This window comes from Arachis ipaensis, chromosome B7, assembly GCF_059453495.1.
Source record: "Arachis ipaensis isolate K30076 ecotype BB chromosome B7, ASM5945349v1, whole genome shotgun sequence".
In the NCBI taxonomy this organism is placed as follows: Eukaryota; Viridiplantae; Streptophyta; class Magnoliopsida; order Fabales; family Fabaceae; genus Arachis; species Arachis ipaensis.
The window spans coordinates 12,555,881-12,582,052 of NC_142442.1; the positions used below are offsets into that span (position 1 = coordinate 12,555,881).

The following is a 26,172-nucleotide window of genomic DNA, read 5'->3' on the forward strand; positions in this document are numbered from 1 at the left end:
ATGGCCGAAGAACACGCGAAAGGTGACGCCCTTAGGGTTATCAAAGCGGCCGGAGAGCCGTCACGGCCCATGGTAGGTTAACGATTCCGCTTCTTTTGTTGCGATTATTTGTCACTCTACCTAACACATTTTGTGTTATCTCTTACGCCGACTCCTCTTGTGCCCTTATATGCAGCGTCTGCCTTTACCGAATGGGCTCCTCCCCAAAGATAGCAACCACCTATATGTCACGGTCGCTGATGGTTCAAACCGTACTTACAAGATTGCATGCAGCCCCAAGGGGTGGAAAGAGATCACTCTCGGCAGGGGATGGCAAAGGTTCTATCATGAATACAAGCTACAACCATCTAACATTCTGCTTTTCAAGCACAAGGGCAGAGACGACTTCAGCGTTCGCATATTTCAGTCACCCAGTGTGGAAAGGTCGTATGATACGGCCGGTGATGACTCCGTCGACGTCACACCCCCGAAAGTGCCAAGGAAACGTACACCCGCTACTCAAGCGCCCCGGCGTCGAGTGGGGTGTATCAATGTCCCTAGGAGCGCAGCTGCAGCTGAGGTGGAGCAGACATTTCAGTCCGAGCACCCTTTCTTCATCATGCACATCACAAAAAGGCTCTTGGGCATCCACTTCCTGGTAACGGCTTTCCCTCTCCACGATATATACACCTCTTTCTTTGTTTACCTTCGGGGACCAGATTATCTGTTTTGTTCCCCTCCTGTTTCCTCTTTTGAAACTAATCTGGCGGCCTACCTGGTCTGAATCAACTGTGCTTCTTTCGCTGGTACTAACCTTGTTTGCCAATGTGCCTTTCTACGTGGGCCATATGTTGTGTCTTGTGCTGTTGCTTAGTTGATAATGGTTGGCTATCTGCTGGAGCAGTTTTTGACTTCATATTGATTACGAAAATTTGCTGGGAATGTGTGTTGGTATTAAATAGTTAAATTCATGCCAAAAATAAGGTGGTAATATATGTTGTTGTTGATATCGTAAGTTGCATTGTTTGGGAAAGGTGCAGCGCATTGCATGATAACTGTTCATAATGCCATCATCACTTGTTGTCGTTTCATTCTGTTTGACTTCATGCACATTGCAATGTTGTTATACATCCCCCTAACTCCGTATCATTCTTCATTTTGGTTTGCCCAGCCAAATGTCCCTCACTTTGGAGACGACGTCAACGATGATGTCATGGTCACTTTGAGATCGGGGGATATATCCGTCCAGGCCGTCTACGGAAGATACGTTGGCCAAAGAAGGCGCAAATGTGGTAGCATTAGCCAAGGGTGGGTGGAATTCTTGAGGAAGTGCAACATAACTGTGCCCAAGCTGGCCGTGTTTGAGATCGCCAGTACCCAGCCAGACGTGGTCTTGTTGGTCCAATTTGTTGATTTCGAATGAATCCAACTGGGATGAATAACATGCTGACTTTGTTATTTTGGATAGTCTATTGTATTTGTCAAAAACTCTATGTGCAGTGTTATGAATGCTCATGTGTTATTACAGCATCACTGAACTCATTTTCTACATGAACCAATGTTCTGTCCGTTAAGTAAGTAGTTTGACACAAGCTATGTTCCTTAGCTTAGTCTACAATTTCAATTCGTACAGCACCGTTGGTTACTCTCTACCGTTATTTGCCTTTTCAATTCACACAGCATGATGCAGGGTCTCTAGACTTACTAAATTTAACGTTACTCTCCTTTTGTCTACATTGTGCACATCGTTGTTGCGCTATTTTTTGTTCTGCTCGCTTATGTTATTTGTTCTGCTCGCTTATGTTATTTGCACTGCAACCTTTATTAGCGTTACAGGAATGTCGCATCCTTCTGCATTGTTTTGTCTTGGTTCTTCACTTTTAGTATGTAACATAGGTCAAAGAGGAATCTTTTCATCTTTCTCGTTGGGAATTTGTCTTTTACATTCCTGGAAGGTGCAACTTCGGTTATTTCTTGTGATTCTATCACCATTTTTGCACTAGAAAACACAACATCTGTTTTCTGATTTGTTTACTTGAAGGAAAACTGATGGTTTGCTTGGTTGCCTAGAAACCATGTTTCTCTTAAATTATTCATTGTTTATCGTTCGCTGATTTCATCTTATTATGCAGAAAAGTATAACTGCTCAGTAGTTGTAGGAGTCAAAGAGTGGGTGCAGAACTGAGTGGTTGACAAGGCGTACATGCATCGTTGCATTGACTTGTCTATTGAGAGATTATCAAACATCACCCAAATTAGATTCTTTTTGCAACCCAGAACAGCACTGTACGAGCACTTACCAAAGAATTTTAATAAGTTAATAAAATATTTGGGTTTGCAATGGTTAACATCATGATCGTATCGCTATGTAAGCTCACGAAATTATTATCAAACTAACCATCTGTATTAGCTGTTTCCCAGTCTTATTTCACCAGGACATAGATGACATGTAATGAGAAACAAAATATTTCAAGCACAAAGTCTTTGAACCTCTACATAAACCTTTTCATAGAGACACGGAAATTACAGACTGTTGAAAACCAAGGGACTAGACGCAAGAAATATATGTTTATGTCTGCGTAGTTGCCATGATTTTAGCTTCAATCTATGGGGTAATGCAATCGAGGCTATTGTCGCAAATAGATTCAGGCATGTGTATCTTAGACTCCAGCCTTGTTATCTCTTCCAGAAGATGCGCGTTTTCCCGCTGCAAAGACTTCGCACGAAGATAGTTGAAGTCTCTGACCTCATATCCCGTGTTTGCTAAAAGAACCCACAACATGCTGAACGCAGCGTCCTCCCTCACGTCATCCTCCAGGACCGTGTAACGACCCTTCGCCCGGAGGTTTGATCCGAATGGGTTTCCAGGGATTATAACATTGAATGCATAAATAGGACCAAGATCGCGGTGGAATTTTTCCTCACGAAAGAAACAAGGGGTGGGTATTTTAGTGTCGTAGCAATACATCAATAGCCAGAGCTCCATGCTGTTGCTAAGGGCGAAGTTATGCGATGCACACTCATCTTCTGGAATCATTGGTGCTCCTGTAAATGAAAACATTAGATTTTTGACCATGGAAGTGTTTCTCTCTCAACAGTCTATGCGTTGGTAGCTAATTAGCTAATTACGAATAAAGCTACATTAATGGAAAGGTAAATCAGAAATTTACCACCAACAACAGCAGCAACGCGTCCGTCGAATGTTGGGAGGGTGCAAGGTGTCCGCGGCGGTGATTCCACTGTGCCTGTCTTCGACATAATTTCCGCAGTTGCCTCCTTGTCCGCCATCAGCGTTTCCATCCTTGATTCATAGGCGTGCAGTGCCAGGACGTAACTATTGAACCCGGTGTATTCTGATTCGGGGTGATTGAGAATCTGCCTGTTGGCTTCTTCGAAGGAGATGTATACTCCCGTGTTGTAACCCTTTGTGACAACAAAAAATGTGAACTGCTTCATGGTCGCCTCCATTGGGCCCGGACAATGGTGGCTGAGTTAGTAATTCTTGGGTTTTTACGGTGGAAGGAGTTGGGGATTGAAAATTTGATTGGTTTTTCCTCTGTCCCTTTCACCAGAAATAATGTCTTTGTAGGGTTAACGAGACTTCCAGGGGAAGCTTTGGAAGTGATATTTTCGATAACAACAGCCTAAAAAGCATGAAACAAGGGTCTACTCTCTTCAATTGCGTCACATCAAATTCTTTTTCTGAATGATTTGTCTGCCGTTATTCGACAAACGTGCCCTATCCGAATCATGTAAGTTTAGGCAGGTTGATACAGCAGTATCCGTTGGGCCACTAGAGTGGTGAACGCTATGAGAGATAATTTACATTTATGGGAGCTATGGTATGTGAGTGCACGCGTTGTATGCTTGCAAATCCATGGTCATTGGTGGGCCACGAACTCGTGCTAAGAGGAGGGATTTGGGTGCAAATCCCGCTAATGTATCGACATCAGGAGCCACTTCATCATTGGAAATATAACGATGTGACATGAGGCGATCGTATTAGTGTTTCCACTTGAACACGTCTCTTGACCAAATGATTTTTCTTTTACTTTAACTATACCAACGTGAAAGAATTGCTGTGGCAAGCCAAATGTATTGTAGGAATTGTTTGTTATAGAAAATTTCATATGCTTTTGCCCTAAGAGGTTGCAGATTTATGCTTTTTTTTTTAGGAAAATGCTAATGCCCAGTTTGGGTTACCAACTTAAGTAAGCTCCTTTTGATAAAATAACTTAAACAATTAATGACTCTGGTAAAAGTAACTTAGAAATAAGTTATTCTGTGTTTTGATTTATTGTTCTAAAACTGCTTATTTTATAGAAATGTAATGAAAAGTAGAAGTATTATGAGAGAAGTCATTTTTTTTAACTTCTCTATATGCTCCAAAATAGCTTCTTAGAAAGTTGAAATTTGGTTTTGAAAATTGCTCGAGACATTAATACTACCACTTTTCATAAGTCAAACGTAAAAAAAAGCTACGTATAGAGTTTCCCAAACGGACCCTAAGTATCCTTTAAAATTCAGTTTTTATTCAGCCATTGCATATAAAAAATAATAATGAAACAAAATTTAGTTAAAAGACATTCATAATTTGTTGTGACACAGAAAATATATCTGAAACACATCGAGAAAGATAAATCGAAAATTTAAATTTCAACGTTAAAAATAAAGAAACAATTTTTAGATTTCATGCGATAACATCACCTGGAATTTGGAAAACTTTATTTTATTAACGTTGTTTTTATTGCAATGAATAATTAAGCCAAATTTTTTTAGATTAAATTCAATAAAAGCATATGTAACATATTAGCGTTAAATATGATATTTTTTTGGGATCTTACATGTGTGGGTTAACAATTAAAACACTTCAAACGTGTTTTTTAAATTTTAAAATTAAAATATTGATTTTTGACTTAATTTGTTTTTCTTAATGTATATTTAAATGATAATCCTTTAATAATTTATCATGCTAAAACTGAACTATATTTTTTGAATTTTGATTTTTATATTTTCAAATTTTCAATATCAGTTTTATTTACTTTATCTTATGGTTGTATGTATAATTTTAGCAGGACACTAAATCTATTTAGATATATTTCTTTTAAATAAATTTTAAATTATTGTAACTAATTGCTGATTAAAGGACCACTTTTAAAGGATACTTAGTCGGACTAATTGTTCTAATATTTCAAATAGGGCATTGACTGTATCTTAATCGAAACAAATGTTATATTCCTTACTATAACGGAAGCAAATATAAAGTCTAACCTTGTAAAAGGTACATATACTAAGTTGGATAATAATTTAGATAAAATGGAAATTTATCTATCAGGAGAGCGAAAAAATAATAGGGTTGGAAAATGCCAGCCTGCCCGCCAGGGGCATGCGGACTGGCATGTGCTTGGCCCGGACTGTTCTGCGCTGTTATAAAATAGGCACAGGCCCAGGAACTTTTAAAAGCTTTAATACGTTAACAGGCCAGGGCCAGTCCATTCAACTGTATAACAAGCCTTGCCTGTTAAGAGCAATGTATGGCCTGGCCCAACCTGTTTCCACCCATAAGCGCAGTTGTCATTAACGCAACTAAAATAGTTAAATGTGATTGTACCATTTCTGTAACGGGTATCAAATTCAAACTCAAATTTAGATTTAATTTAATAACATAAGAACAATAACATTAAAAACAATTTACCTAAACATCGATTCCGTCAAGCGAGAATTACACGCAACGTTATATTATTTCCAATTTGTCATTCTCTGAGTAAACAAGTACGTATCCTGTGTAATAAATATTGCTTGCTCTATTAATTTTTAAACAGTTAGGAACAATTTGAGGAAAACTCCAACATGCATGGGAAAATGATCAACACTTTTAGCTTCATTGTTAGCCGATTAAATCATGCTCGGACGGTTCCACGGAATCCGCCGGCCATAGCCAGGCCGGTCCGATTAGCTAACTGCAATAGGGAACAAACCTGTGCGAGCCGGTCAAACTCGGAGGAGACCGGTCAATACTATTCAACGCCGGTCAGACACATTTGACCTTCTGGACTTATTAACTAAATTTACCCAAAGTGTTTGACGTTTCGGTTCGCACAACCGTTGTCAACAAAAAGTAAAGTTAGCAAGGAGCACAAATAGATGTATGATTTGAAGATGTTAAACACCAATTATGTTCAACACTAAACCACGGCAAATGCAAACAAATTATTAGTAATGCATCGTTGTTAGTGTAGAAATATGATATATATGTTTAGGGTTTTTGGTCTTTTCCAGTAAGATATAAAAGGGTTATTGTGTTGGCTTGGAGCGGATTGCCCACCAATTAAGGGTTAAAACTGAAAAGAACCCCGACCGCACCCTAAACCCCACTGAACTCCTTAATTGTGAATCGAGTCGCTTTGATGTAATGTTCCTCCCATAGTTGTCATAACTGAACCTGTTATCTAACCGATCAGGTAACTGGCTTACTGGGTCACGAACTCACGATATAAAGCAGTTGTGTTGTATAGTATATAGATTTATTATCATATAGAATCACAACTAAATATCCGAGCATGGTTGCGTTACTTATTCGAACCTCCCAAGCAGACAAGGGTTCAAAACAACCCCTGTATGCATATTTGGATATTGGAAGCACCATAGAACGGGCCGGTTTATTAGGTTTTGTATCGTGCTGGCCCGGTTTAATCGGTTTGGATAATTAGTATAATAGAAGATTCATACGAACCGAGCAGTCCAAAGGTTCTGCGGTTTCCCGGCCGAATACGGCCATACGGTCCAGTTATTACAAATATGGAATCATTTATGTCGTTGCATTTATCGAATTATCGATAATTAACATTACTTTATGCAATTGTTAATTATTTAAAATTTGTTCTTGAGACTAGTTACGTTGGTTTAAGTTATGTAATTTACGAAAACCTCAAATCCGATCCATTCCAAACCGCATCAAATTGGATCGGATCGGATCGGAATTTTTGTTAAAAAAATGCACCCAACCCAAACCGAACCACAATCAAAACTACTGTTCGTGCTACTAAAGGAGGGTTTATTAGTGTGTCATCCACCCTCTGGAAATGCCAACCCGTAAAAGGCAAGACTGTTCATTTTCTTTACAAATGCAAGTGATTCAAGGAGTCTATTAGTGTACAACAAGGAGTATTTCCACAAAGATTGTCACAGGGTGGGTAGCACAGGACTAGATGGGTCAACCTGATAGGGTCACATCAATCAATGTTGGCACCCACTCTTCACTCATGGGAACCCTATAAAAGCAAATCTTAGCTGAAGCAAGAGAGGAACACACAAGCAAAAGGACGCCTAACCCAGGTACTCCAACCAATTACCAAAGGCAGACGTTACCCTCAAACAGCAAATGGCGGGAATGGAGGACCATGAGCATCAGCAAGAAGATTCCCAGGAGCATGACACCAATGATGCGTAAGTTACATTTTGTTTCGTCTATGTTGCTTCTCCGCTGTGGGTCTTTACAATCCCAGGCCTTCTTAGGCCTAATCCGGTTGTCAAAATATTGTATTTGTTACTGTTCGTGCAGTTTGGTTAATTTACTAACAATTTTCACCTTCACTTCTAGTGTTGTACCCACGATTGATATGGGAAACCTTCAAAGCGTATCGATCGCAGATGGAACGTCGACGCTTAATCTAGAGCTAACGATGAACGTGGTACGAATGAGACTTCCCTTTATTGTTCTAGCCTCTTATCTTTGTTCGAAACGCCATATGGTTATTATGTTTTTCTAACTACATTTTTGGTGCAGAGCCCTAATGGTGGTCTGGGAGAAAACCTAACTGAAGATCCGAAGCCCCAACATGATGGTCTACTGCTGCTCGCAGTGAAGCTGCTCGAGGTACGTGAGCCAATTGATTTTTTCAAGAAACATTAATCAGACTATGAACCAAGAGAGATTAATGAAATGTGCCTGGGTTTGGAACAAAGGCAGTACCTTTCTTAACCAATGTTTCACATGCCCTGTCTTACTGTACATGTGGTGATCCCTTTATCGTCCAGACTTTTTTATGTCTATTGTTTAATCGTAGTAACAAATTTTTTCCACGTCACCATGTCTCACCAATCCAACCTTTGACCCGTTCTAACATGATGGTTAGCTTCATGAGTGGTATTCGTATGTGATATTCTTTGTTGTTTGTGTTTTTGTGGTGTGTTAACTGAGTACGCAGAAGATCGATGCTAGGACAGTTGCTTTGGAGGATCGCATGTCGGCACTGGAGCGACCTATTTACCACACAGGGAAGTCCGTTACTGAGATCCAGTCACTACTAACCACTCAACGGGGGAGTCCAACTGCAGCAGCCATTATACCATCCACAGCTGCCGCGACAATGCCAACTGATGGTTACCTCGGTGGTGAAACCAACATAATGGGGCAAAGGCAAAGTATAGCAGCAGTTAATAACGATATTGGGACACCAGGAGAAACACTGAAAAGTTTGGAGAAAGGAAAGGCGCTGGCCATGTCGAATGTTATTTCCTCCCTAGACATAATCGTGCCCAACTCTCTTGGATTTGATGACGACCTCATCATAGACGAGGCATGTTCAACTCCTCGCCCTAGCGAGGGCGTGAACAGTTCAGGCCACCCAAAAAGAACACTTGCATAGTACTGGTGCTCTGGTGTGCCTAAAAGGACCACCCACTCTGGGACCATTACAGATGACTCAGTTGACGGAGTGTGTGAAAAAGTTAGTAACAGCCTTCATAGCTTCACTAACAGCCTTCGTTTGTCTTTTAAATAAATGACTAATAAATGACACCTCTGCTGTGCAGATTTACAGGGACCTACCCAACATGTCTAAGCTTGAGTACACAACAAAAGTATGTGAGATGTTCTCTCTGCCAGAAACATGCGGCATTCCACTAAAAATTCCAAAGTTGGAGCCAATCGATTCTAACCATATCATCGGGGAAGAACAGCCGGACTATACGAAGCTCGCAACCACTCAGCAGAATAGCCTGACGAATGTTATTGTTTCTTCGATAGGGGGTGGGAGTGCATTCAAACTGTATGGAATGGTTAACGTAATGGAGTCTCCTGTGCTATTAATTCCACTGGCAAGACTCCCAACCATTGAATGCATAATATATAACTCGTTACGCATTTAATTTATTAGTACCATATTTCCAGTGAATAACTAACATTGAATTGATTTTTCTTAAGGGATTCCAAATGGTTTTTAGGCCGACCGTTCACATGGACCTGACACTTGACGAATGCAAGATCGCCGCTTACATTTATGGGAAAAATGATCAATATTTGTAGGGATAATTTGTTGTTATTAACACGTTTACAATGTCCCTAATATTTATTCGTAGAGAAGGCTGTAATGGATATGAATGTTGTTTGCCTAAATACCAGGGAAATCCTGTACAAGTTCTCAACATTGGAAGTCCCAAGAGCAGGATTCCACTCCTTATCGCCGGTTTATACGCCCAATGTTGACGTGAGTTTAAACCGAAGGTGCCGTTAATATTAGAAATATGATGTAGATGAGAACGCTGAAACATTTGTTTTCCTTTGTGCACAGATTATGAACATAATCCTTATGAGTGCGTCCATGCGAGCCTGCTGCGTTCTGCCACCCCGTGTTTGGTACACACCTTCCGTCTTTGCCGATGACGTCCTAGCTATGAGGCCATTCGACGTCATAAGAAGAAAATACATGAACAGATGGATGCCGCCAACTAGTCGTCTCGAACATGTTGTTAGCTTAACGTTGAACTCCACATTTGCACCTTTTTCATTTAAGTTATAACCTATCATTCATGTAACTATGTTGACAGGTTTTCGTCCCGGTGTGCAAAGTAACATACACGTGGTACCTGATGGTGGTGGACGTTAAGCATGGGAGGGTGTACTGCCTAGATGTGACAAGAGCTCCGGAGCACAGGGATCGGAGGCAAGGCAACATGCAAACCATTGTTAGTGTAATAGAATTTGCACAACATTTTACCCCACTGCAATAGTCTATAAGTTTTACAGCTCTGATTGCGGTTATCCTTCCGTGAGATGTGACTACTCTGCTTTTCTTGCATGCAGCTACTAATGCTCGGCCAGTTTTTCAAGCTGGAGATTAACATACTGAGCTTTTCCCATGTTAGTGCTGATCCGACCACTTGGGGACCAATTAAGTATCCCAATGGAGTCCCAAGTTACCCTGAATGGTAATTCTTTATTCTTAACGTCTCTTCTGTCCAACCCGAAGCGATTTGTCATTGAAATGCCATGTTTCGAATTTGCAGCAACGATTCATGTCTGTGGATTTTGAACTGGATCCAAACAGAGGGCAAATTCAAAGTTTCCAACCTTCCTTGGCAGGTTCGTCATCCATTATCTAACCATGTTGTCTATTTAATGAAGAAGTAGATGCAATTTTACCGTTTATGTTGGTTACAAGCAGATGGACCGGCTGAAATTAAGGATGAAGACCGCAACAAAGATTGTCCTCTTGGAGTGTAACGAGGTGAGGGCAACAGTGGTCTCGAAGGCAGATGCAGCGTGGAGGAAGCTTATTCGACTGAAGGAATGAAAACCTTTCCAACTGTGGGCATAAGACACAACTCTAGTGCATTTTGTTATAGATTAGCGTTTATTAACTAGCCGGAAACTGTGATCTTAGTAGAAATCGTATTAGTTGTTTCGTTAACTGCTATTTGGTATTGTGTGGTATATGTATGTCTGCTTCTATATGTGTATGATGGCTACTTTTGTGTGTGGATACTAGTGGTCCTGTCGACAGACTAGAGCACAATATCCACACCCCCAAGTAACGCCAACTGTCATTGAAAGGAAAGGGGGTATATGGCCAAATCGTATTTGTACCCAGGTTGTGGCAATTTCGTTGCCCTTCGTGGCATATATGGCTGACTGCTTTTGCTAGGAAAACTATGTCAAGCATATGAAATTTATTAATGAATGAAGTTCTAGCTAGTGTAAAAGTAATAGCAGGAGTTGTCCCCGTTATCCGTTTGTTACATGGTGATTGAACAAGAAAAGGGATAAAATCTTTCACTTGATTTTGGTCATGATAATTGAGCTAAGGTATTGGAATGATATCTAATTGTTGCTATATCCACTGTGCAGCAATATTATGGTATGGTATGAAATGAAAATCATAAAAATAGTTTGGAAATGAATTTTAGTTGTAATTATAAATTGTAAAGTGATTCGTTATTTCATAAGAATTTGTTTATTGTGTTAGAACCTAAAACTTGTGTGTCCAAAATTATAAAATTTCCACTCGTTCATTTTTGGAAGACGGCAAACTTAGGACTATTCATTATATCAAGAATATCTAGGAAACAATATAGATTCCTTAACTATAAATAACGATAGCTTATTTTGTTTAACAAAATAATCAATTAAATTCAACCTATGTTAGATGAAAGATCTTTTGTTCGCATGAAGACATCAAAATGTTAGCTTTCAATTTCATTGCTTTGAAACTATAAACACTTATGTAATGTAACAACAATGAAGAATCCTAGCACAATACACAAGCTATTGAGGGGGCAACAATATTTTTGAATATTACAAATCTAAATTTTTGAAACCAATTAAAATAATAATTAAGATTATGTATTTTTTTCCGGAAAGAAAAAAATTGTAATATTATAATATATTAATTCAATGAATAGTTTTAATGAATTGTTTTGTAATAGACGTTTAAATACATTTAATTAAAATTAAGAATCTGGATCTGTGTATTCGTGGACCAATGAAACACCGATCAAGAGGTTACTGGACAAATGACCCCATCTGAAACGGATTACCAGTTATGACCTTGAAGATATAAATATCAATCAACCCAAATGGGTGAGAGGGGTTGAACTTCATGCACGATTTATGTCACTTTTGCTGCAGTGTGGGAAAACATAACGGGTTACATTACCTAAATCAATAGCTTCATGCATCACTTCTCAACGCAGAGCGTCAAAATCATTGGGTAACTGCACGTAAAATCCCACTAATCGGCATAATCCCGTCCATAATGGAATTGATAATTCGAATGCACAAGGGATCTTGTGTTCTAACCAATAAAAGGAAGTAGGAGCAGAATCTAACATTGTAGCCATTAAATAACATAGAAATTAGAGTTATCAGTTTTTGATTAACAGTATTGCTATATGCAAACATAAGAACTCAGTTAAAAATCGGTTTCAGGCTAACATGTTCTCCGTAACGTCATACTTGGAATAACAGCTCAGAACTAAGTCGACCGTCGTCATGGGTCTGCAAGCGAAAAGTGCTCCCATTTGTCGCTTCCAGCTTGACATGCATTTTCAGCCTGACAATTATCTGGGACAACGACGGGTACCTGTTGCATTAACAAGAACGTCAAACAACACACCTGTTAACACCAACATTATGCAATGATAACGGATCTCCTTGCAGCATGATCATTGTAGTGGCTAAATCATGCTCATGCACACAATAATTAGAATAACCAATTGGGAAAGATTCTGCCTTAATAAAATCTCCAGTAGTATGCTGTGAGTTTAATTTCGTTACAACTAGCACTGCTTCTTCCCCATCGTCAACACCATAGCATATACCGGCAATACAAGTAACATGTTAACATACAGTTCAGTGGGTATCAAAAAATTAACACATTAAGAATGGCCTGCGTGCATTAATGACTAACTGTATTTTATTGACCCACATGACTTATTTTATAAATTTTTTACCAAAGAATAGTGAGGCACATAATAATGAAATAACTACTGCTACTACAAAACAGCATTTAGTTTAGTTCAAAGATTTAAATGCCATTAATATTGAACCGCTGGATAGAGTTAGTTTTATTGGTCACGACGCATACTAAATAGTCCATGCAGGAATAACTTAGGTGCTAACCTTTGATCGCTTGCGTTTATTTCTTCCACCATGTGATTCATTGTTCCTCGTTGGCGCTTGCGCGGCTCCGTTGGGGTATCTAGTCCTCCGGTGCCCTAGCTTCCCGCATGTGCTGCACTTTCTTTTTGTTTTCGACGCAGAACCGCCTGCTTGGCTCATCCGACCCGTGCCTTTTGTTCTGACACGAATAGGGTCCTTCACCCCGCAATCATTTGCTGTTGTGATATCATCCGTTGATGGTCTTAAGCCGTACTTTATTTCAAGGAACAGAGCATCGCTCAGAAGCTTCTTTGAGTAAAATTTGAAGTCTTCATCACTCATGCAAGCAACGCGCCCTAAACGCTTATACAGCTGGGAGAAAGCACCCAATCGTGTCCTATAGGTCACACTTGGGTCAGCAGTATGTTGCTCAACACATTGGTTATGGATCTCCAATTTGGCTGCCTTAGACCATCTACGGAGGACAAGGCTTTCAGGGATTTCCACCAAGTCTAGACTTACACACACGGAAAGGATATGCACACAAGGAAAGCCAAACGACTCCATACGCATGCAGGTGCAACTAAATGTGTTCGAGATATGGTCCCTATATACCTTCCAATTCATCTCAGGCCTCCGATACTTCTGGAGAGTATATGCATGAGGGTTCTCACTGTCATTAAATTCGCATATTCTAACACGAACACATCGTTTCAGGCTATCCCGGAATCTGAGAAACATTTCGCGGGTGAACATACTCCATCCAGACTTTTCCAGCTCAACAAACTCTGTTTGTAGCACAGGTGTTCCGTACCATGAACGAAAGTCTAGCTCGTCCTCGGTGTCACGAAGAAAGTTCACACACCTTTGAAAATTTCTGACAAATTCTAACACCCCGTACCTGCTCTCAACAAACCTCCCTAGTTTGGCATGTAGTGACTCGCACCTAGAGGTTGTCCGTACTCCAGCAAAAAATCTACCACGAATGTATGCGGTTGCCCAAGCGTGCTTTTTAGCGTACAACTCCTTAACCCACTCAACCTCCCTAACACCGCACTCATTGACCATTGATTCCCAATGCGCTTCGAACTCCTCGATTTCAATATCTGCCAGCATGCAGTGTCTAAACATTTGTGTGAATCTCGGGTCGCTTATGTTAGCAGTCGCGTTTCTCAGCAGATGCCAGGCACACAACCGATGATGTGCGTCTGGAAAAATAGACTGGATTGCTATCCGCATGGCCGGGTCGCCATCCGTGATGACGGAATGCGGTGCCTTACCTTACATGCATTCCAAAAACCGGCAAAGAACCCAAATATATGACTCCTGCGATTCGCATGAGACCATTGCTGTTCCAATACGCATGTCTGGTTGTGGTGGTTTACTCCGGAAAAGACTACAACGGGTAGGTTGTACTTGTTGCGGCCATAAGTAGCGTCGAATGCTAGCACATCGCCGAATATCCCATAATCTTCCTGACAACGACCATCGCTCCAAAACAAGTTGCATAGCTGTTGCCCTGACCCCAACTTGTACCGCCAAAACATTTTCCCATGGATGCGTGCCAGACCTTCCAAGTAACTAATAGCTGCACTTACGTCTCCGCCTTGCAGACCTCTCTGTTTCCGTATCTCATTATACATATCTTGTTTTGTGAATGTTACCAGATTAAAGCCCCCTAGTTGTGCTGCGAATGACTCATAAATCTTAGGTATGCTAATCCCAATCTCCCTCATGCTTGTTAGCTGAGCAACTTCTACCTCAGATATCTTCCTGTGTGACCGCAGATAATCAACAAGCTTCCCATACGCAAGTTCGTGGTTATGCTCCTCGACAAAACGCGACACATACCACCTCCCACTACCCTCTTTCCGCTTTATCCTCATCTCCGCCATGCATCCGCATCGGGTTACAACCTTATGCTCCCTTTTGCGATCAACCTTTTCCAACCATTTCTTCTCTCGAAATCCCTGCCTATTACAAACGAACGTGTATCGCACTATCTCTCCGGCAGTGTTTCTAACCGTCTTGCCTCGCCTTGATGCAAAACCCTTTAGTCGGCTGTAATTGTTATAGAAGCCGCTTGCCTCCTGAGGTGAAGAAAACTCCATTTCAAGAACATCTTCTGCTTGCAACCCATCCAAACCCAAAAAAAGGGGCAACATTGAAGCCCCCCTTCCCTCCCAATCGGATAACTCAGCATCTTCCTCCACTCTCGTATCATACATTGTGTCCTGAAAGAATAACACAAACATTTCGCTACCAACTGGCATTATGTGGAATGCGTTCTGTTTAAATATTGCATATCGATGCATATTAAAACTAGATAACATCAAAGCCTTGCATTTTCAATTAGTCTCAATGTATACTTTGCAGATGCAATGTTCATACGCGCAAATATGGTTATTAATTCAACCCTGATAACTTGAACTGAAAAACTCCTTTCAGGATTATTAATTTCATTTAATAAACATTATCATGTTATAATTTAACATACAGTTTATCCAATCATCATAATGGTTGGCCACTACACATGTCCATGCCAATCTATTTAATAAAGGATTTTCTTCTCTAGGCTCATTATCACAGATGCAAGTGGTGCATATTTTTTTAAAATGGGAAACTTCAAAAATGAAAACTTAACAAATACTACCGCCGCGGCTAACTTAACAACAAAACACAAATCTAGCATTTCTTCTACGCATCACACTCGTCACATCATAGTCACCACATAGAATATAACTTCTCATAACATAACCCTCACACCTGTTAAGAATGCAACCAACTCCATGAACAATACCACCGAAATGGTGTAACAGACCATTCCCATCCAATTCGATCCCACTCACACACTATAAATACAGATTGGCACGTATACCCGTCGTACCTGTGGATTCGACACACCAGTCTTGCCCTCCATCCAGTTGTCCGCAAGAGGCTCATTCCACATACACGCATCCTTGCAAAACTTGCTACTTGATGCCATTGTTACCTGAAAGACAAACCTGTCAAACTAAAACAAACAATAAACTAGGGATTGCATAAACTTCTTTGCCACAGTTACTATAATCAACTTGCCCGCCTCAAAACTGTCTCACCCGACCAATGAAAAAATATGCCACTTACATAGATCAAAAACCGTTACTTTACCACCTCATCTACTATCCAACATGCTTCCAACATCCTCACAGCCTCCACTTGCCTACTACATACACAAACTTCCAAAAATACGACATGCATTACACCTACGACACAAAGAAGCAAACACATTCACCATTACCTCCTAATTGCTACCAATACAGGGACAAAGCAATTTGTAACAAAATAAATACCAAAGGCTTTTTCAGAAAAAAACAAAGCGGAATAACGCATTCTTTGGAGCAGCAAATTCGACGGTTTGTCACGGGATTAAGCAACAAACTCAATTACCTCTACTTTTTTTAGAACACAATTTATGCTCAATCATCTCATTAGATCAACAATGCGGTTAAACCAACACTAACACATCACACAAATTTTCAACAAGATCATATAATATTTTTCATAATTTTCAAGAACAACAACAACATCAAATTAGAGTAGTAAAAAATCCATGATTTCAGAGACAGGTTAAACTTTCAACGACAATGTCACGATGGAGAAATTAAATTGAAAACAAAACGGAAATTGGCAGAATGAGTCTCACCCGTCGACAGACTTACACAGGGCGATGGGACCACCGCGTCGACGAACAAAATTGCGCGATGTCAACCTCGTGTTATTAACACGAGCCGCGATCTATGGTGCCAACTCCTGCGATCGGGCGGGTGAGATAAACAATGCCTCCGCCGCGATGACCGTTTACTTCGATTCCAACCTCCGCCGTTATCAGGGATCCAGAAGTTGAAGGCCACAGTCACTTTAAGTACATACACAAACAACACAAACGATGAGCGATGAGGACGGCCTCCATGGGTGAAAGCACAATATCAGATTAGGACATCTGGGGTTTTCCAAGACGACAGCGTATTTCAGCCCAAGCACTCTTAAATCAGCTAGCTGAGGGGCTACTCGGCTTCATTTTTCCTTTGAGCTGATCACTTCACCTGTCGTCATTTTTGCCTTTGTTCAGGGACATTCTCGAAATTTCACATTTAGCTACAGGACAAAATAAAAAAACGTGACCGGACCGTACATGGATCATCAAAGATCCAAAAAAGTGGACTGGATCATTGGAAAAGTTTCCTAATAATTATCCTGTTCGAACATGCATAACAATTTTGTGCTTACTTGAAATATCATTAGAAGCATTACACTTTAAAAGTAAAGTTAACGGTAACGAAAATGTTTAATAATAAAAAAATATTAATAAAAAATAAATTAAAAATTTTTATTTAATATTTATTAATTATTAAATAAAATAAGTTTTATTTATTTTTTTTAGTATTATCTTACCGTAAAGGTAAACACTAAAATTCTAAACGATAATATTAGAAAAATAAAAAGGCCAAAATTCATTTTATTTAATAGTTATAATTAATGAATATAATAATTAATAAATATTAAAAAAATTAAATTTTAATTACTTTTTATTAATATTTTTTAATTATCCAATATTTTTGAATTCTAAAATAGGAGGACCACAATTTTACATTATTATCCTATGGACAAAATATATTATATCAATAAAAAAACAATAGCAATATGCTTTTATTTTTGTCTTATTTGATATTCAATTTCATGTTGAGCATAAGCTTAGTGTGTTTCCACAGCTAAAGAAGAAAAGGAAAAAAAAAAGGTGAAATTCGTGTGAGATGAGGATATATAGAGACAAATGTTTCTTATCCAGAAATCGTCGTATCTAAAAGATATATAAAACGTTATGATGTGAATGGAATTTTTTATTTTTTTAATTGATTTTGTAAAATATGACTTTTATACTATATAAAATTTAAGTATGATAAACAGAATATATGAAAAAAAATTTTGTACAATATAAAAATTACACTATAAAAATCAGTTAAATTAAAACAAGTTGAGATTTGAGAAAAATATATTCTTAAAAAACTTTATACAATAATAATCTTCTATTTTTTTATGGTTGTGGGTTCGAGTCTCCTATCTTTCTAAATTTTAGCCAACGAGTAATAGCTTAAATGACATAGACTCCCCATACTCAATTAAGAAATTGCGGGTTCGAGTCTCCTATCTTTCCAAATTTTAAGCCAATGAGTAATAGCTCAAATGACATAATCTCCCCATACTCAATTAAGAGATTGCGGGTTCGAGTCCCATATCTTTGGTTAAAAAAAAAAATCTTCTATTTTTTATAATAATATTAATTGCTTTATACAATAATATTTCATCACTTTTGAAGATGGATATATTCTATAACCTTTAAAGAGAGCAAGATTATTTTGTTCTCAAATTTCTGAATACAATATCAATATATTTGTATGTAAAAGATTTGGGTAAAAAACCCTAATAAGCCAAGCCAAAAATAGTGTAACGTAAATACGCCAAACTGAAAATCGTTTCAGCAATAAGCCAGAAGTTATTTTTATGTAATTCGAACCAGCTTGGTTCGAACTCCATTTCTACATAATTCGAACCAGTTTGGTTCGAATTATATACAAACACATGCACACACATAATTCGAACCAGCTTGATTCGAATTACACACAAATACACGCACACACATAATTCGAACTAGCTTGGTTCGAATTACACACAAACACACACACACTAATTCGAACCAGCTTGGTTCGAATTACACACAGTAATTCATGGTATAATTCGAATTATGCTGTTAAAAAATTAATAATTTATTAAAAAAATTATTAAAAAATTTATTAAAAAAATTAATAATTTAAAAATTAAAAAAAATATATTTTTATTTCATACGTTAAAAAAAAGCTAACAAAATATTTAATTATGAGACTTCTTTAAAATATTAATGAGCTATCAATTCGAATTTCATACAATACTTTTCTGTCCATTTTTAATAGTTCATGAATATTTTTTAATAAATTTTTTTAATAAATTTTTTTAAATTATACTACAAAAAATATTTTATCCTATGCAAAACAATTTAAAAAAAATGGCTTAAAAATGTTATGAGTACTATAAAAATTTGTAATGTTATAATAACTTAGGTAAATACATGCATGTACTCAAATTTTAAATAAAATATTCTACATAGTCAATAATAATTTAGAAATGAAAGAAAATATTTTATTCCATACAAAATAATTAAAAAATATATTTTATTCTATACAAAATAATTTTAAAAAATGGCTTAAAAGATGTTATGAGTACTATAAAAGTTTGTAATATTCTAGTGATTTAGGTAAATACATGATAAGAATATTTTTTCTTTAATTTCTAAATTATTAGTGACTATGTGGAGTATTTCTTTAATGTCTTAAGTCATTAGGACATTACAAATTTTTATAGTATAGTACTTCTAACATCTTTTAAGGCATTTTTTAAATTATTTTGCATAGAATAAAATATTTTTTTATGGTATAATTTAAATAATTTTATTAAAAAATATTCATGATAATTTTTTAATAAAATTATTTTGTATTATATGGTGAGATATTACATGATTCGAATTACGCATAGGGAAGTTCGAATTACTCTGATTCAAATTATATGTTGAGCAATTCAAATTCTATACAATACTCTTCTGCCCATTCTTGATAGCTCATGAATATTTTTTAATAAATTTATTTAAATTATACCATAAAAAATATTTTATTCTATGCAAAATAATTTAAAAAATGCCTTAAAAATGTTAGAAGTACTATACTATAAAAATTTGTAATGTCCTAATGACTTAAGACATTAAAGAAATACTCCACATAGTCACTAATAATTTAGAAATTAAAGAAAAAATATTTTTATCATGTATTTACCTAAATCACTAGAATATTACAAACTTTTATAGTACTCATAACATATTTTAAGCCATTTTTTAAAATTATTTTGTATAGAATAAAATATATTTTTTAATTATTTTGTATGGAATAAAATATTTTCTTTCATTTCTAAATTATTATTGACTATGTATAATATTTTATTTAAAATTTGAGTACATGCATGTATTTACCTAAGTTATTATAACATTACAAATTTTTATAGTACTCCTAACATTTTTTAAGCCATTTTTTTTAAATTGTTTTGCATAGGATAAAATATTTTTTGTAGTATAATTTAAAAAAATTTATTAAAAAAATTTATTAAAAAATATTCATGAACTATTAAAAATGGACAGAAAAGTATTGTATGGAATTCGAATTGATAGCTCATTAATATTTTAAAGAAGTCTCATAATTAAATATTTTGTTAGCTTTTTTTTAACGTATGAAATAAAAATATATATTTTTTTAATTTTTAAATTATTAATTTTTTTAATAAATTTTTTAATAAATTTTTTTTAATAAATTATTAATTTTTTAACAACATAATTCGAATTATACCATGAATTACTGTGTGTAATTCGAACCAAGCTGGTTCGAATTAGTGTGTGCGTGTGTTTGTGTGTAATTCGAACCAAGCTGGTTCGAATTAGTGTGTGCGTATGTTTGTGTGTAATTCGAACCAAGCTGGTTCGAATTATGTGTGTGCGTGTGTTTGTATATAATTCGAACCAAGCTGGTTCGAATTATGTGTGTGCGTGTGTTTGTATATAATTCGAATTGTGTGCATGTGTTTGTATATAATTCGAACCAAGCTGGTTCGAATTATGTAGAAATAGAGTTCGAACCAAGTTGGTTCGAATTACATAAAAATAGTTTTTGGCTTATTGCTGAAACGATTTTCAGTTTGGCGTATTTACGTTACACTATTTTTGGCTTGGCTTATTAGGGTTTTTTACCCAAAAGATTTTTACCAAGTTATTAGCATCAAATTTCAGCAGGCACTGTTATTAGCATGACTTTTATTTGACTTTCTGAGTGTTAAGAACTTAAGATAGTAAGAGGGAGTAAATCTGACTGTGTCGGTGTCAACATTGATTGAATCAACAAAGAAAACCATCAAAGTCAGCAACTTTACTTTCACTGCACCATTTCATCGTCCAAACTGCAATTCACTACTCCCGTCACTCACAGCCACACCTCCACCTTCATCTTCATTCATACAACACCCCACATGCAGAGACTAAGAAAGAAACAATTTAGACTTGCACCTTCCATTCTTTGACCTCCTAATCTAATCATGAAACCTTCCATCAATGCCGATTCTTTCAAAACCCCGTTCATATTCAAGACCGTCGCATTCTTCGCTCTCGCAGTTACCTTCTTTTACTTTGGCAAGCAATGGTCCAATTCCAATGGCTACAATCACATCATCTTCTTCTCCACCACCACCACTGCCACCACACCGCAAGTCGCCATATCCCCCAATTTCAACGTCTCCTTCAATGCCTCAACCCTAATTGATCAAAATCCCCCCAAAAAATTAGAACCGTCGATTCCGCTACCTCCGCCGCCGGCATTGCCGCCGCCGCCGCCTGCTGATCCGTTTAGGAAATTCGGGATCGTGAACGCAGATGGCACGATGTCGGAGGAATTCGAGGTTGGGGAGCTCGACCCTTCAATGGCGGAGAATTGGGAGAACGATACAAGAGTTGAAGGTTCTGCTTCTGCGTCTGCTAAGAGATTGGGGATTAAAAATTTTGGGATGTGCCCTCGAAGCATGAGCGAATATATACCTTGTTTGGATAATGTGGATGCGCTCAAGAAGCTAGTTTCTACGGAGAAAGGAGAGAAGTTTGAGAGACACTGTCCCGAAGAAGGGAAAGGGTTAAATTGTTTGGTTCCGCCGCCGAAAGGGTACCGTGCCCCTATCCCATGGCCTAGAAGCAGGGATGAGGTAAATTCGTGTGTTTGGATTAGCTTACTTTTGTTTTTTAAGCTTAAGATCGCATCTAATCGAAGTTCTCTTTGTTACGAGTTTAATTGCGATGCACTAGCAATGTAAAATAGTTTTCTAGCATTCTCTATGTATCTTAAGTTGATGAGAGAATATGGAGTCAACTCCCTGTTTTGGATGTTTTATAGGCAGATTATTATTGTATTTATTTATTTATTTTTGATGTACATTGATTTCTTCTTAGAAGGTTGTTGTTTTTTTATTATTATGATTTAATTGTAGGTGTGGTACAATAACGTTCCTCACACTCGATTAGTCGAAGATAAGGGAGGTCAAAACTGGATTTACAGAGAAAAAGATAAGTTTAAATTTCCTGGGGGTGGTACTCAGTTTATACATGGAGCAGATCAATACTTGGATCATATTTCTCAGGTTGTTATGTTATTCATGCTTTGGTTTCATTTTTTTGAATATGGTTTTGGTGCGTCTTCCACGATGCTGATGTTACATGTCTACATTTTGGGTTGTAGATGATTCCTGAAATTACATTTGGTCAGCATATAAGAGTTGCTCTCGATGTTGGCTGTGGAGTGGCTAGTTTTGGTGCGTACTTGATGTCCCGAAATGTTCTGACCATGTCGATTGCTCCCAAAGATGTCCATGAGAATCAGATCCAGTTTGCTCTTGAGCGTGGTGTACCTGCAATGGCAGCTGCATTTGCGACGAGACGTTTGTTATATCCAAGTCAAGCTTTTGACTTGATACATTGTTCACGCTGTAGAATTAATTGGACTCGAGATGGTAATCAGAATGGAATCACATCATTTCTCTTTTTCATTATTGGAACTCTTCTTGCATCCTGATATCATCCCCATGATATATTGTTATTGTTGAGACTTGAGATTTATAGCTGTTGATGTCAATTTTATCATGATATCATTCTTGGCTTATTATTCGGCAATGGAATTGCCAGAAATGTTTCTTAACAAAATACCGTTGGGGTTGGGGAAAATAAAAGAAGGCTCTTTCACTGTGCCCCTCCCACTTTTGCGTTAGTTTCCCGCTTTCAATTACTGTAACACTCTTTTTTTTTAACTTGTGATATAGATGGTATCTTGCTGCTTGAAGTTAATAGGATGCTAAGGGCAGGAGGGTACTTTGTCTGGGCTGCCCAACCAGTTTATAAGCATGAGGAAGCTTTAGAAGGACAATGGGAAGGTATCATTGAATGTGGTTTTCATATAGATTGAACTTATTGAAGCACTATAGAGTTTTGGTACTTAGGGATTTCTGAAATTTATATCTATGCAAATTCCTGTCTAAAATTTCTTAATAGTTGATTTTTTATTCTCCGATTAACATGCTTTGACTCAAAATGACATTGAAGGAGAAACATATAAAAATGTCATTGGGTTCAAAAAGCTGCTTATGTGCTCCAATTTTCATTCTTAGAATCTTGGTTTTGCTGTTCATATCAAATGTACTTGGATATTCAATATTTTATTGGTGTTGATCTAACTCTGGATATGTAAGATTGCTGTCTGCTTATATTCTATGGTGAGTGTAACAGTGGGTTTGTTATTGTCAGAGATGCTTAATCTTACTTCTCGTCTATGCTGGAAGTTTTTGAAGAAAGATGGCTATGTTGCAATATGGCAGAAACCTTTCGACAATAGCTGCTATATGAGCCGAGAAGGAGTTAGCCCTCCACTATGTGACCTAACTGACAATCCAGACAATATTTGGTATTTTGTTCTTGGCTTCCTAATCTACTGATGCTTATATGAAATTTCCTTCTAGTTATATGATTATTGGCACGCGTAAAAATTTACTCTAATTACCTTATGCGGTAGAGCTTTCTAGAATGGAATCAGGGAGAAGAAAAGAGGTGCACTTTGCCTATTAGTAGGTTGAACCAACATTAGAAAGATATAATCGGTCCTTGACTAAATTTTAATTGGCAAATTACCTTTTGGTAGTTGAAGTTAGTTGTATCATTTTTATTAAACTGAACAATTTGGATCAGGCTTTATGATAGCATTTTACATACCATAGTCTTATGTTAAAGTTAACTGGCACATAAATGGTATTCTCACTGTTTGCTTGATTAATTTAGGTATGTTGATCTTAAAGCATGCATATCTCGATTGCCCGAGAATGGATATGGGGCAAATATTACTAATTGGCCCGCACGTTTGCACACCTCGCCTGATAGGCTTCAGAGCATAAACATCGATGCTTTCATATCCAGGAAAGAGCTGTTTAGGGCAGAATCAAAATACTGGAACGAGATAATATCAGGCTATGTAAGGGCTTTACACTGGAAGAAGATGAAATTAAGAAATATTATGGACATGAGAGCTGGTTTTGGAGGGTATTGTTTTAATCTCTTTTTCTTTTCTTATTGTAAATATGTATTTTCTATTTTGTGATTAGATTGTTCAATATATTTGTGTCATTTGCAGATTTGCAGCTGCATTGATTGATCAGACTGTTGATTGCTGGGTTATGAACGTTGTTCCTGTTTCCAGCCCGAACACCTTACCTGTTATATATGACCGCGGGCTGATTGGAGTTATGCATGACTGGTATTTTATTGAACTTATTTATGTTTCACACAAATATTCTGGTTGTGTTATGCTCCACTTACTAAATAACTTGTACCAACATTTTTTGACTGTTTCGTGATTTCTTAATTGTATGTAATTCAGGTGCGAACCATTTGACACCTACCCACGAACTTATGATTTACTGCATGCTGCAAGCTTGCTTTCTGTTGAGAAGAAAAGGTACTCTCTTCAATTTTCACTTGTCAGCTCTGGTTGACATGCTGTTATTTTTTCACCTGTTCATTCCTTTTTTATCTTCCTTGGGAAGCAAGTTTAACTACTCGATATTTCATATATCTGAATCAAGGCTGAAAGTAAAATGTGTTTGGATGTCCATTTCCCATCTATTACCCATCATGCTTTGCCATAGTGATCCACTGGAAATTTTAAAGCTTGTACAAATATTCATTAGGAGTCTACATCTCAATATCTGTGCAACTTGAAATGACTCTCATTCATAATCTTCTTATTCCACATTTTTCATTGTTCATTTAAAGCATGCACTTATGACTTCAGCTGTCGATTGCAAATAAGAACACAATCATGTAGGGTAGCTGTGTTTTATGATAGAATATGTTGGGGTAGTTTCTGCAGTAATTATTCAGTGTCATTTTTCAATATATCAGATGCAATGTCTCAACTATTATGCTGGAGATGGACCGGATACTAAGACCTGGTGGACGGGTATACATCCGTGATTCTCTTTCCATCATGGATGAGCTTGTAGAGATTGGCAATGCTATCGGTTGGCATGTATCGGTACGCGACACAGCCGAGGGTCCTCACGCAAGTTATAGAATCTTGGTAGGTGATAAACGCCTTCCACGCGGTTGATTCAGTGAGAGATCATTATATAATATCAAAACCCATGATTTTGTTTCTGATCCCTGCAATGGTAAAGCCAACAGAACAGGGTCACAATTTTATTGATAAATACATGACACGCATGGAAGTGTAAGTATCAAATTCTCAATAGAGGGTTGCTGAGGTAGTGAATGCTGAGAGCATTCATTTGTTTATTGATTCATTACAAAAGATCACAAAAGAGCTGGTCAAGGTGTATTACACCATTTTAGGTTTGTAAATTCAATTTATTTGTATATTAGTACAAAGTTTTTAGGCCCAGCATGTGTTGTATTTGTTTATTAAGGTTTAGACCATCAAAAATTACTTACAACTATGTATTTGCACTTCCTAATACTTTTTGTCTTGTTGATTTGTGTGTTTCTTCAAAGGAGATTTCCTTCATTTCTTGTCAACTTTTTCCTCTCTCGGTTGTTTCCAACAAAGCATATGCTCAAATCAGCTTGTCTCGCTGAATTCATTTCCTCTTATGGAGAGGATCTAAATTCTATGGAGAGAACTAATCAAACACAAGTGAGAGTTTCTCTCTAGAATATGAAAAATGACAATCGTAGTTGTTCCTTGTGAGAAATGTGACATCCCTATTTATAGGGAGTCTAGGAGTACTATCAACTATGGTAAAATTTAAGTATTAATTAATAATTTCTATTTAAAAATATGAGCTAAAAGTATGTAGTTGGATTACTATATTAAAGGAATTGGGTTGATAACTAAAAATATTGGCAAAAAACAACAAACTTTGAATATTTCTCGTGTATATATATATAGTGAATGATTTAATAACTGATCTTTGTGGATTTGCATTGTTCCATATTTCTAAAACTAAATTCAAAGTTTTAAATTTCTAATACAATTAAACAACCATAATCATAAAAGGATATTTTAGTTTTTTTAAAATTAACTAAAATGATAGTTTTCTCATTTACTAATTAACAAAATAATATTTTATTCTTCTTAAAATAAATCAAGTTCAAATATCTA

The 26,172-nt window shown here is 37.1% G+C and overlaps 4 protein-coding genes across 4 annotated transcripts; 2 read left to right on the forward strand and 2 right to left on the reverse strand.

Annotated features, from left to right (window-relative positions):
• LOC148550360 (uncharacterized) lies at window positions 1-1,402 on the forward strand. Its single transcript, XM_088494454.1, has 3 exons — window positions 1-72; window positions 176-757; window positions 1,151-1,402. The coding sequence occupies exons 1-3, from the start codon at window positions 1-3 to the stop codon at window positions 1,400-1,402; spliced, it is 906 nt and encodes a 301-aa protein (XP_088350580.1).
• A 10,846-nt stretch (window positions 1,403-12,248) lies between these two features.
• Window positions 12,249-15,090, reverse strand: LOC107606598 (protein FAR1-RELATED SEQUENCE 5-like). Its single transcript, XM_016308642.2, has 2 exons — window positions 12,881-15,090; window positions 12,249-12,341 (listed from the first exon to the last, which is right to left on the reverse strand). Exons 1-2 carry the CDS (start codon window positions 14,096-14,098, stop codon window positions 12,249-12,251), a joined length of 1,311 nt encoding a protein of 436 aa, XP_016164128.2. The 5' UTR covers window positions 14,099-15,090.
• LOC148550361 (protein FAR1-RELATED SEQUENCE 5-like) lies at window positions 14,136-15,845 on the reverse strand. The gene is made up of 3 exons (XM_088494455.1): window positions 15,747-15,845; window positions 14,276-15,147; window positions 14,136-14,139 (listed from the first exon to the last, which is right to left on the reverse strand). The coding sequence occupies exons 1-3, from the start codon at window positions 15,843-15,845 to the stop codon at window positions 14,136-14,138; spliced, it is 975 nt and encodes a 324-aa protein (XP_088350581.1).
• A 4,894-nt stretch (window positions 15,846-20,739) lies between these two features.
• LOC107609157 (putative methyltransferase PMT11) lies at window positions 20,740-25,543 on the forward strand. The gene is made up of 9 exons (XM_016311005.3): window positions 20,740-21,718; window positions 22,001-22,150; window positions 22,249-22,519; window positions 22,826-22,936; window positions 23,307-23,463; window positions 23,835-24,092; window positions 24,184-24,306; window positions 24,430-24,507; window positions 24,954-25,543. Exons 1-9 carry the CDS (start codon window positions 21,062-21,064, stop codon window positions 25,159-25,161), a joined length of 2,013 nt encoding a protein of 670 aa, XP_016166491.1. The 5' UTR covers window positions 20,740-21,061; the 3' UTR covers window positions 25,162-25,543.
• Window positions 25,544-26,172: the final 629 nt, after the last annotated feature.

Excerpts from the sequence above, each read along its gene's own strand:
- LOC148550360 (XM_088494454.1), top strand. The coding sequence starts at position 1 with ATGGCCGAAGAACACGCGAAAGGTGACGCCCTTAGGGTTATCAAAGCG. Across the intron at positions 73-175 it reads GAGAGCCGTCACGGCCCATG|CGTCTGCCTTTACCGAATGG; the intron begins GTAGGTTAACGA and ends CCTTATATGCAG. Across the intron at positions 758-1,150 it reads CTAATCTGGCGGCCTACCTG|CCAAATGTCCCTCACTTTGG; the intron begins GTCTGAATCAAC and ends TGGTTTGCCCAG.
- LOC107606598 (XM_016308642.2), bottom strand. The coding sequence starts at position 14,098 with ATGCGGATAGCAATCCAGTCTATTTTTCCAGACGCACATCATCGGTTG. Across the intron at positions 12,342-12,880 it reads ATAAACGCAAGCGATCAAAG|GTACCCGTCGTTGTCCCAGA; the intron begins GTTAGCACCTAA and ends TTAATGCAACAG.
- LOC148550361 (XM_088494455.1), bottom strand. The coding sequence starts at position 15,845 with ATGGCATCAAGTAGCAAGTTTTGCAAGGATGCGTGTATGTGGAATGAG. Across the intron at positions 15,148-15,746 it reads CTGGTGTGTCGAATCCACAG|AACGCATTCCACATAATGCC; the intron begins GTACGACGGGTA and ends ATATTTAAACAG.
- LOC107609157 (XM_016311005.3), top strand. The coding sequence starts at position 21,062 with ATGAAACCTTCCATCAATGCCGATTCTTTCAAAACCCCGTTCATATTC. Across the intron at positions 22,937-23,306 it reads TTTAGAAGGACAATGGGAAG|AGATGCTTAATCTTACTTCT; the intron begins GTATCATTGAAT and ends TGTTATTGTCAG. Across the intron at positions 23,464-23,834 it reads GACAATCCAGACAATATTTG|GTATGTTGATCTTAAAGCAT; the intron begins GTATTTTGTTCT and ends TGATTAATTTAG.